This window comes from Centroberyx affinis, unplaced genomic scaffold (assembly GCF_046629955.1).
Source record: "Centroberyx affinis isolate AG114_WGS23_722 - 3 ecotype Tasmania unplaced genomic scaffold, CSIRO-AGI_Caff_v1 ptg003708l_1, whole genome shotgun sequence".
Lineage (NCBI taxonomy): Eukaryota > Metazoa > Chordata > Actinopteri > Beryciformes > Berycidae > Centroberyx > Centroberyx affinis.
The window spans coordinates 197,501-209,580 of record NW_027281598.1 but is presented as its reverse complement, the minus strand read 5'-3'; the positions used below and the strand labels follow the sequence as shown (position 1 = coordinate 209,580).

The 12,080-nt window shown below is 42.5% G+C and overlaps 2 protein-coding genes across 2 annotated transcripts in view; one reads left to right on the top strand and one right to left on the bottom strand.

The window, feature by feature from the left end:
- Positions 1-3,491, bottom strand: part of thada (THADA armadillo repeat containing) — an 80,288-nt gene extending 76,797 nt beyond the window's left edge. The window contains exons 1-9 of the mRNA XM_071540672.1: positions 3,403-3,491; positions 2,694-2,775; positions 2,414-2,523; positions 2,085-2,215; positions 1,764-1,912; positions 1,587-1,619; positions 1,426-1,474; positions 722-915; positions 163-257 (exon numbers count right to left, since the gene is read on the bottom strand). Of these exons, the coding sequence (XP_071396773.1) occupies positions 163-257; positions 722-915; positions 1,426-1,474; positions 1,587-1,619; positions 1,764-1,912; positions 2,085-2,215; positions 2,414-2,523; positions 2,694-2,766 (834 nt within the window). The 5' untranslated portion in view covers positions 2,767-2,775; positions 3,403-3,491. The remainder of the gene's footprint in view (positions 1-162; positions 258-721; positions 916-1,425; positions 1,475-1,586; positions 1,620-1,763; positions 1,913-2,084; positions 2,216-2,413; positions 2,524-2,693; positions 2,776-3,402) is intronic.
- Positions 3,492-4,077: 586 nt separating this feature from the next.
- The window catches only part of plekhh2 (pleckstrin homology domain containing, family H (with MyTH4 domain) member 2), a 32,958-nt gene continuing 24,955 nt past the window's right edge, over positions 4,078-12,080 (top strand). The window contains exons 1-2 of the mRNA XM_071540677.1: positions 4,078-4,213; positions 7,352-7,487. Coding sequence (XP_071396778.1) covers positions 7,365-7,487 — 123 coding nt within the window. The 5' untranslated portion in view covers positions 4,078-4,213; positions 7,352-7,364. The remainder of the gene's footprint in view (positions 4,214-7,351; positions 7,488-12,080) is intronic.

Sequence of the window (12,080 nt, the reverse complement as noted above, 5' to 3'; positions counted from 1 at the left end):
CTCAGAGAATACAGTTTCCTCACTTGAGTTATTCATACAAGGACTGACAATATGTGACAGCTAAATATGAGTATTTTGAGGTGCTAATAGGAGTATATGTGAATATATCCAAAATGTAGATGGTCAAAAAAACCCAGATGTCATTTTTAATCTTGAACTCACCACAGCGGCGACTCCATCTCCAGAGCCCATGACAGTCCTAATCAACAGGACCACCGCCATGCCTGCTGTACTCTGGACGGTCTGGACGAACTCCTCTGATACCAGGGAGAGAAAAAGAAGACAAAAAGAAGAAGTGGTGAGAAAATTATGTTGGGGGGTAGTATCTATGGGAGTGGACATTTTTTGGGGCTCATGAGGTTAAAGCTTAAAGCTTAAATGGCACCTCTTAAATCTGACTGTACGTGTGGGTGTGTGGATGGCAGAGAAATTGCAATATCAAATTTGATACTGTATATCCTCATCTTACTTATCTCATCTTACTGTATAATTAAGAATATTAAAAAAACTTGACAACCTGGTCCTTTACCAAAACTTGGCTGCTGAATCCTGACAGGATGACAGATGTTTTTGCAGTGTGATGGAGGCAGCTTTGCCATCAAAACACTGCATTTGAAATGTCCGAATACATTTGTGTATCAAAATTATGAATTTCACTTTTCACGCTGGCACTTTTCCCATACAGATGGTGTTTTCACCTTTTCTAAGCTGTGTTTCTTACCGTCAGTGAGGATGTGTATGTAGCAGTCCAGGAGGCCACTGAGTGTGCTCTGCAGGGTGCAGTGATCCTGGTCAGCCTGCAGGGCGGTGCTGATGGTCTCCTGGGATCTCTGTACCACCAGCATGGAGGTCTTCACTGCAGCCAGACAGGACTGCATCAGCTGGGCCTGGGCAACGTGACGGCCTACTAGATCACTGGGACAACAGCAGGGGGCGACAGAGACACACCAATCAACCAGAAGCCTCATAAGATCATTACTGAGAATGAGTATGACCACCTTTCCTGCTGACATCAACAAGAAACCTGGGTGATCAGACTGTAGTCAAAGAGAGCAAAACATGCATCAAATCCAGGTGTAAAGCACTATTGAATATCTGAGATGTATTTGGTAACATTAACAAAATGCAGTGTGAATTCAATGCATCTCCAATCCACAAACAGTAACTATGCAATCGGAAACAAACTTGCATGTGCATATCCAGTCAGGAAGCATACACAAAGGTAGCAAGTGGATTGGAAAAAAATCGAGATGAGACATTTACTTCTAATTTTAAAGGACGTATATATGCTGCGTGATTGTATGCACACAGCAATCTGTATTTTGGCCATAGAAAGAAAAATATAATTTCAATGTGTATAGTGGAGACAAATTTTAATGCCATGCATAAATGTAATCCAGCCAAATCTAGATACAATCCAGATACCTGTTCTGTTGGAGGTATTCACTCAAGCCTTTTTGAAGGAACTGCAATACTGCACAGAAGAAAAGAGAATAAATGAGGTTGAGCTGAAAATCCAGAGGCTTTTCTCAAATCAGATATCCGTTACTAAAAACTGTTCAAGGTAAGTAAGTAAAGACACCAACCTTCTGGCAGCAGTTTGTGAATGCATCTCTCACCTGGAGGAAAACAGAGAATATTGCAAAGCTAGTTAATGATTTGTCTTCTTACTCAACAACAGAAAGTAAGATTTCTCTGACATCTATGGATATCAAAAGCACTATAAATCAGCGCTGAGGGCAAAAATGATCGGCCCCACCCACCCAGAGGGAAACCATCCAGACAGGCAGTGATGGAGTCTATGATGTGTGGATACTGGTCTGAGGCTGGGCTGGATAAACGATCAGACAGACAAACAGACAGACAGTCGACAGTCTGCTGCTGCAGCCGGGCTGGTACCGAACTCAAGGCACTGAGGAGAGAGACAGAAAGACACGAAGAGATGTTATTTATCAAAGAACCTAGGAATATACTGTAGACAAGGACAGGTAAATGGAAAAAATAGATAACACACAAGCGGGGTCCATGGCCTGTTGTTTACTTCCACAAATGATGTTTCAATCTAACAATACTTAGCTGTGTACCTGGCACTGGCCCGCCGTAGGGGGTTCTTGGCCTGTAGGGAGGTGTAGACCAGAGCCAGGGTGTGTAGACAAGCCTCTAAAAGATCTCCATGCTGCTGCTCCTCACTTAGCGCCTCCAACTGGGACCCTGCCTGATGACACATTGACACGATACATAGTGAACTCCATCGGCACAGCGACAATGGGGATATTACCAAATCAATACTGGCATACACAGTAACAATTTGTTCTTTTATAACAGGGAGGTGGAGGGAAGGTAATTTACGATTATCCCTCACATTTCACAATCAAGAGTCAATCCTTCAAATCATCCACTTGTCCAAACCAACCTTCTTAACCAGCTGGATCTGCTGCACTGGCTCTGTCAGGTCCAAACAGGCCTGCAGGGTCTGGGCAACCAGCCCGACTTCATCGTCTCCTCCATCCACAGACAGGGATGCTAGATGGACAGATAGATAGAGACACACACACACACACAATGTCCAATTAAATACTGTGCACACATATTGTACCCACTCTCAACACCAAATACAGCTAAAGTCACCTCCAACTCCAGCTTAGACTGATCCTGACCCGCTCAGACAGTCATCAATAATTGAGCCCTATTACCTTTCAGCTTGTGCAGTTTGTCCTGGTCCAACACCACAGCCTCCACTTTGGCCGTCTTCTTCTTCACCACCATGACTCAACCCTGTGTGAGGAACATCAACCGTCAATTCAATTCAGTTTCCAATTCAATCACTTCAGTGGGCCAGTAAAGTAAATAAATAGCATTGGCATGACTGTTTATTAGAAACAATATTTGTCAAAGCAGTATAAAACTCCAAATTGATTTTCTCATCTCTACCTATAAGTCTGGGGATTGCAGATTGACCTAGTGATGAGAGACTGTCCTAACCAGGACGTCCCAGGTTCAATCCCCACAACAGACTAGGCATGTCCTGTCAAAGTGACACTCAAGCCATACCTGCTCACTCATTGTATGTCTCACACACACACACACACACACACACACACACACACACACACACACACACACACACACACACACCAATGCCAGTAGCATCTCTCTCTCTTTCTCTCTCTCTCACTCACACACACACACACACACACACACACACACACACACACACACACACACACATGCACGCCCACACTACATCCACACTTTTTTCTGTGCTTACCTGTGCTTCAACTTAGCTAGTACTGCTGCTAACATCAGCTACTAACGTTGCTAGCTCAGCCAGGCAGCAACTACATGCAACATTAAAAGGCGAGACAGACACTAAAAACAAAGTAATGCTCATGAAACACTCACCACAAGTCGAGTGACTTGAAAAAAGCGGAAAGTTAAATATCAATAGCATTCACAGCAATAAAACGTGTAGTTTAGTTTTACCTCAGCTGTTAGCTGCAATGACCAGCGTCAAGCTACCGGAATAAAAGTACAGACTTCCGAACAATATTTTTCAAAATAAAACAATTTTGTGACACCACGAATATTAACACAATATAATGTTATTCATGTATATTTCTCAGGCGTATTTTTTCATTATTAAACATCTATGGGTTGTAATAAGTAGTTTTATACGATATTTGTTGCTGTCCACGCCAAATATACTTACTTGTTTTTTCTGACACTTTTACTTTTAAGGCAAGCTTACTCTACTTTTGGTCTTATTGTGGCTAGCTTGACGCAGCAGCTAACGTCCATGCTGCACATGGGACCAGACGTAATTTCCGGTAATTTTAAAAGCCAGCCCCCTGAAGTTTAAATGATTGGTCTGTTTTCGTCCCGAGAAAAGCGCTCCGTCTTCTTATTGGCGAAATGTGTACGTCGTTCAAAAACGGACTCAGCAGCGATGAACTGCTTCCCGATTTGCATAACCACGCCCATTAAACATATGATTGGACCGTAGTGTCACGAAAGCACGCCCTCTAACTCCAACCCTCTTCTAACTTTTTGCCTGAGAGCTGAAATGAAAACTTCTGGGAAAGAGAGAAATTCAGCGTTTTTACTCATAAATTAGGATTTCCCCCGACAGGAATAATAAGAAATAGATGGACGTTGGAGTCGACATGGCGTAAAACCCCTCGTGTCGTTTCTCTTCCATCAAATATTCTCAAGGGTAAGTCGAGAAAGTAAGATGGAAATTGATGCTTTGTATTAAATGGGAGATGGAGGAGGGCTGTGTGAATCTAAATGACACAGTTTTCATGGTCCTCATTTAATGTCAGGCGGTGTTTTTGGCCTTGAAATCTCTAAACTGAATACTTATTTCTTACTTGACAGTTGTCTGATATTAGAGTGATGTGAAATTGGTGATTTGACTGGTGATTATTCACAAATTCACTGCTTTGGATCAGCTAAGAAATCATCAAAGACTGCTGTTTCTATGTGTTATTGTTATATTCAGTTCTTTCTTCCAGTATGAAAATGAACTATAGTAACCCCGTGATAGATTTTAGAAAGATACTACCCAGCAAAACTATGAGTCTCTATAGGGATTTTATCATTTATTTAAAAAAATATATATTCTAGTGATACCACATAAAGTATGATATGGTCTCTATAAACTCACTATTGAGTACCACAAACACACTGTAAGTCCCTATAGGAATATAAGATTTTCAGTTTCAGTTCATGACAGCTAATTTTCCAGTAGGAAGTGAATTATTACTAAAATGATATATAAATCTTCATCTGAAATACATAATCCTTGAGTAATAGTGCTGTTATGGCTGTTAAGTCACTGTAATGGCCCACTCCATCAGCGGTCCAGACCATCACACACACACACACACACACAGGGAGGCACTCAGACAGCACAGAGACTGGCTTTACTCAACAGGAAGGAAAAGGAGATAGAGAGAGATAGAGATGGACACAGAGAGAGAGACAGAGAGAGAGAGAGAGAGAGAGAGAGGGCAGGGGTTAACTGGCCTTTAATGCTCTCCGCTCACCACATCCCTTCATCATCACTGTGGAATGGTGGATGGAGGAGAGGGAATGGACGAGCGAGCAGGAAAATAATGTCTGTCCTCAATTACAGAAACTGGACTAATGGTCTCATAGGATTTTATTGAGATGTTTTCTGGAAATTCAAACAAATAAACTTCAAAGTGTTCTCACAAATAGAACTAGTCATCCTATAAGACATTTTAGAAGGATACAAAACAAATATCACAGTGAAACTGTAGTCTCTAATATGAATATTATACTAATACCATAGGAGATACAAAAAAATACTTTAAAGTACTATAAGGCCACTATGAACTCACTGCTGAGTACCACAGATACACTTTAAGTCCCTATTGGAATATTATAGGAATATTACAATGATTCTAATGATCAGAGTCTAATGCTCAGAGAAACTTACATGGATAAGAGATGTTAATGAGGCTTGCTATGTTACCTTTTTTTTTTTTTTTTTTTTTTTTGTTAAAGAAAATGCATGAAAGAGCTGGATTTGGCATTTCCAAGCTAAGGTTTATGTATTTTTGACTATTCTGGAGTCTTCTTCCTAAATGAGACCTCCACCATAATAATGCAAAATAATGTACATTTTAGTACATTTTAAGTAGCTAAATGAATCATCATCCTCTGTATGTTAGAAATAGTGATTCAGATTATGATGTTTTGGTTTGTTAATTCAGAATGGATATGTAGCATATTGGAACAGAGCTCTTTATATATGATCATATGTTGAACTCATATGTTAAGGTCTTATGACTATGTGTCAAAGCGACATATTAAGTTCATTCCCATAGTCATGTGTTACATAAACGTCTGTTGTTTTGTTTTTTGGGGGCTTTCTTTTTTTTCCCCCTTAGTCAGTGTTTACCACAGCAAACAGGCAACAGAAATACGCCTGTGGAAAGGAGTTTATGGCCTTCCTCCACACATGTTTGCAGTCTCTTTGTGAGGAGGCCAGGCTGGTAATGAGAGGTTATTACTGTGGAAGAGAAACCCAGACCTTCTATCTTCCCCCCTGCTCTCCTCCATCACAGATCCTCATCTGTCTCTCTCTCTCATCTCTCTCCATTTATCTCTCTGTCAGCCTCTGCCTCTCTATCTCCCTCGCTGTGTGGATTTGAGTATTTGAGTGCCTGTTTTCCAACGGTGGCCGTGGAAAAAACGTGATGTCAGCCCCGTCCCCACGTGAAGGTGTGACGGTGTCGAGGTGTTTTGGAGCAAAATAGCGGCGTCGCTCTGTTTGGCCGGGGCCGAGCGATACGCCCACAGCCCCGCACCGGTCCAACTGGGCTCGGCCCTGGAATATTTCAGGTGCCGGCTGGTGGGAAAACATCTGTACAACAACAGGCCCTCTGTCTTTCTGTCTGTTTTCCTGTCTGCCTGTAGATATGTGTTAGGGTGAGACAGATATATCGGTTTGCCAGTTAAAAATCAGATCTGGTCCAGTCAGCGTCTTCTACCTCTGATATGATGGATATAATGGATGGATTCAGTTTGATTGATTACATATTTATTGTATAATTGCTCAATACTACACTGGTTGACTATGGGAATCCCTTAACCTGAACTGATTCTAATGTGAGGTTTTGATCAGATTCCACACAAAGTAGATGGATGAGTTTTAGTATCCCATGGTGGTCTAAATGCTGTTTCAGACTCTGACAAGAATGCAATTCTGGTGGAGACACTCACTGCCTGGAATATTTTTCTTAGATTGAATATTCACACAAAATATCAACCATCAGTGGCTTCAATCCAAAAATACCAGTATTGGTATTGTCTTTCAAAAAACAATATCAGTCTAACAGGACGATCTGGGTTCAATCCCCAAGCATCCGTCCTGCTGAAGTGTCCTTGAGCAAGACACTGAATCCCTACCAGCTCCAGGCTGCTGCTCTGTAGCTGAGCCTGACCTCTGACCTCTCTGTGGAGGAGAGAAAGAGAAAAGGGAATTCACCTATTCACTTTTTTATTACATGTTTATGTGCTTAACTGTGCGCGATCATCTGTCTCACTTTGTGTCACTACAAAGTGACAACAGCAAACCCGTCTTGTACTCTGCAGATGTGGGAAGACATTCACTTTTCACTACAAATAGTGAAAAGGTCAGCATTGCCCCTCCTTCCACTCAGCCAATGGCAGATGAGACTGAATGGTGGAAAGAGGGGTTTCTGCCACCAGTGCCAATGTGTGTGTCATCTTTTCTGATGATTATGTGTGTGTGTGTGTGTGTGTGTGTGTGTGTGTGTGTGTGCGTGTGTGTGCGCGTGTGTGTGCGTATGTGTTTCAGAGGGCCAGGCGGCATGGCGGAGGGGGAGGAGGCCATGGGCCAGGAGGACTGGAAGGAGAAGTGTTTGGTCCTGGAGGCTCTGCTCATGAAGTTCAGGGTGCAGATCATCAAGATCCGAGAACTCACCGCAGACAAGGTGAGTCCACCTCGCAGCATTCATATTGACCTTGTTATCCATCATCAACGGGGGACAGTTGTTGCCTAATAGCGGGAGAAACGAGTTTATGACTTAAAAGGTGCGTTCGACCCCTTAAGCTTTTGCTGTAAATGAGAACATTTTCTCAGTCAACTCACCTGGTTCAAGGAATGCACCAAGTTTTTGGAAGATTGGCCTAGACCTGTTAAGTGATGAGAAGATAGACACCAAAATCATGTGTCTCCAGTAGATCAGTGGTTCTCAATGTGGGGTCCGGGGACCACCAGGGGTCCTTGAGGGGGTTCCAGGAGGTCCCCAGCAAATTGATGAATTGTTAGATTTCACAATTATTTTATTTACAAGAAGTTAACACAGTTAGAGAATGTAGAAGGATGACTATCTATCTACCTACAATACAGATAGTCATGGACTTCTGGACAAAATCATATCTAACAATAAAAATATTCTCAGATTTGGGTTCCGAGAGACAAAATCTCATCAAATGGGCGTCCGTGGCCCTGAAGTGGACTAAACTAGGGGTCCTTGATGTGAAAAAGGTTGAGAATCACTACAGGTGATCATTCACTCTAGTGCTCCATGCTAACACTTTAGCATACACTATGTTGAGTGACAGTAGCGACTAGTATTATCCCAAGTACAAAGACTGAACTTTCAGTAATAAAATGTTGTTATATGTGTTTTTTATTAGCGATATGGCCTGTTAATTCATCAGATTTAAAAGTGAAATATAATTAATTCAGTACAGCTGATGCAGCCAGGTTTATTTTACATGGCATGCCAGTTGTAAATCAGTCCCTGATCAGATGGCTAGAATGAAAACCAGCAGGGCTCTGGGTCCTGGGGAGCAGGACTGAGAACCACAGTGTCAACAGAAACACATGCTCATACTCCAAGTCCTTTCCACAGAGTAAGCAGGAGCAAAAAATCTACCTGAGACACATGGATGATTTTGGTGTCTATGTTCTCATCACTAAACAGGTAAACTGACCAATGGGCCAATCTTCCAAAACTTGCTGTATTCTGAATGGGTTAAAAAATCACTAATACTGAAACAAGATTATAAAATTAGACTCTTTAAGAACCCTATTTCCAGGAAGCAATTTTGAGGAGGGATTAGAGGGGGAAGGCAGCTTCTACTGTACCGTATGTATTGTATATCTAGACTTCCCTCCATTCCAACCTGTGTCTTATACTTTTTCACGTGGACTCATCACACACTGCTTCACAGCTTATCGCACGCGCATCCATAGGATTACAGTGGTCTTTTTTTGGAGCGCTGGGCAGAGCAGGGATGTGGTTTTCATCAGCTGAACCTCGGCGCAGCACCCCTCCCATCACCCCCACCAACACCCCGTCCCAAGCCCCGGCCGAAATTAGCCGCCATCCGCATCAATGTCAGTCAGAGCGTCTCTGGAGCGTCCGCCCCGAGATCTGCCCGGGCCAAAAGGCCAACTTCTCTGCTCTCAGGAGTTTTCTCTAGTAGACTGAACAAGGGGGAATTGGAAGTGTCAGCTAAACATATTGTGTGTGTGTGTGAGAGAGAGAGAGAGAGACAGACGGAGAGAAGGAAGGAGTGTGTGTTGTCTGCGTAGTTCATGAGAGAGACAGAAATAGCGAGTAAATAAAGAGTGGAGACGGGAGGGAGGGTGGACAGAAAGTTAGAGGCAGAGATAAACTCAAACACACACACACACACACACACACACACACACACACACACACACACACACATTTGTATAACCGTAACCCTACTTGTGAGGATTTTTCACTCACTATCCTAATTCTAACCTTAAAGGAAATGCTCTCTATCTGATTGATATAACAAACAAACAAAAGTCTCATCCTCATCCTTCTACCCATTTACATTTGGTCCTCATAAGGATAGAAGTACAAGAACACACACACACACACACACACACACAGAGTGGTGGTGTGTATGGTGGGGTAGAGACCAGCCCTTCCCTCCCAGCTGGCCGGTGCGGGGCCGGCCCAAACTGTTCAGTGGCCTAGATCCGTAGCCGCTCTCCAGGGAGGCTGATTAGAGCTCTAATGTAAACAGCAGCCTGACCACAGGGCTCCGCCACGCACTGCATGATGGGATTGACCCAGCTCCAGTCAATTACAGAGTCAAAGTAAGCTCAGCTGGACAGCAAAACAAACTCCCGGAGAGACTTGGAAGAACGATTGGGTTCGGTGGGTTTTTCTGAGCCCACGTAGCACACGTGAAAGAGTTTTTCTGCTGCATATTTCTGGGGCATATCCATCCTTTTTTGACAGGTCGAATTGAAATATAACTTAACATTTAAAACATTTTTTCCCCTCGACATCATAAAACACACCAAGAAACTCGGAAAAACAACACAATATGTCTTCGAGAAGCCTCCGCATAAGAATATTGTTATATAACTCAGAGAGTTAATCATTTCAACTTTACCATTTCACTGCCTCTCTTTCCATAGTGGTTATACTCTAGTAGTCAGTTGCCTTGTGTCTGAACTGTAGGCAATGTCAGGCTAATTTAAAATGCTTTGGAAAGTAATTTGTTCTCCAACGTCAGTATACTGAATAGACACTGAGTAGACCAACTAACCGCAAATGAAAGGCAAATATCATGTGATTTGGCCCCTTTGTGTAACCTCACTCCTACATTAGAGGGGTCACCACCTCAAGTTAGACTTTACTAAACCACTTTACCCAATAGATTCTACTATGAAGTCAGTGTGTTTGTTGTATAGTGGATAAAGAAACCTTCTTTCAATGTCGCCACTTACAGTAGATCATTGTTTCAATCCACAAGGTTCTTCCAATGAGGGTTTGGCCAATCTGGGTTTTTAGAATGCCAATACCAATATTTTTGGATGGAAGCTGCTGATAGCTGATATTTTATGCTGCTGTTCTCTAACTTTGATCATATTCACGCCACAAAATTCCGAAAAACTGACAAGGATTCAGTGTTTCTGCCAGGATTTTACTCTCAGCAGCATGGAATACTAAAATTCTCCACTGAAAACCCAGTGTAACATTAATGATAACAAATATATTGATGCGTACTTATGTGGAATCTGATCAAAATGTCTCATTAGAATCAGTTCAGGTTAAGGTCTTGCCATCGTCAACCAGTGCAGCATTGATCAATGCTTCATTAAATATGTAATCAAACAAACTGCATCATTTCCATCATATCAGGGGTGGACGACACTAACTGGCCGATATACGATTTTTAATAAAAGGCCAATATCGGCCCCATATATTGCCAAAACACACAGATATATGAGTCTAAACCGACTTCAAAGGGTCTTTATTTGTGTTTTAGTATCGAAACTATGTGGGGAAAACACCCGCACTTTAGAAGCATCACAGCAGTACGCAGTCTACCCTTGACTTTACCGGCTCACAGGATTCAGATGTTTCATTTCAGTAAGTTCGTCAGAGGAGCGACCTCTGACCCCGCGCTAGCCCACCTCCCGACGCTATGAGCTCATCGTGTTAACATGCCTCTCCCTCTCCCGCTGCTGTTGTTTCTCCGCTGCGTGGCTCCCACTGCCTCGGCCAGAGCTTGTTGTTTTAAAGCTGCGCGGGGGCGCATGGACGTCACAAACAAAAAAACAAAAAAATCCTCCTAATATCTCACTGCAGGGGGGCTTCGGGGGTGGGGGGAGAGGGGTTAAGAGAAAGCCTTTTGAGCGGTGATTCACTCTGTGTGTTGAGGCCTCGTATGCTGAGTAAACAGTGGGTGGGTGTCCATCAATAGCCCCACATATAGAGTATATATGGGTCTATAGTACCAGACTCAGAAATATCCATCTCCATCTAGTATTGATAATTTCACTTGTTTCCAATGTAGTTTCAGAATAAGGCACATCGCTCCACCAGTATCAAGATAATGTCATTTAAGTTGATTTGCATGGGAAACAAGTGGAGTTATCTTCACTCCACTGGCAGATTTTTTCACTTGTTTAAAGGGAAATAAGACTTTTGTTAATATGGATATAATGCATCACCTTTTTTCCAAATGGCGGATAGTTCGCTTTGGAATGAAGCTTCATAGTTTTGTAATAGTTTCACACTGGTACTAAAGAAAGTCTGAATTGTAAGGAAAGAAAGTCATTAATAAAGACTTAACTAACATCGAACCAATGCCATGCCCGTCTAAGATGCTCAAGGCCTGTACAGTAAAAGCAAAAGATAGATGCATTTGCCTTGAAAAAGTTGCTGTATCCAGTCTAGAAGGGAATTATCGTTTCAGTGAATCTCTCTGAGTGAACTGAAAGTAACTCCAACCCTGAAAGACGAGGCAAATGCGCAGGAATCCTAGAAAGCCTTTGAGGGAGTTGTGAGAGGGGAGGGAGAGAGGGAAGGAAGGAGAGAAAGAGAGAGAAAGAGAGAAAAAACGAAGCCTCATGTAAAGATTGAGCTGCCCAGGGGAGGAAATTCCTGGTTTAGTAAACAGAGTGTGTGTTGCACAGGAAGTGAGCTTGCAGTCAGTCAGTCAGTCAGTATGTGTATGTGTGTGTGTGTGTGTGTGTGTGTGTGTGTGTACATGCAAGTCAAATTTATTTATGAGGCATTTTT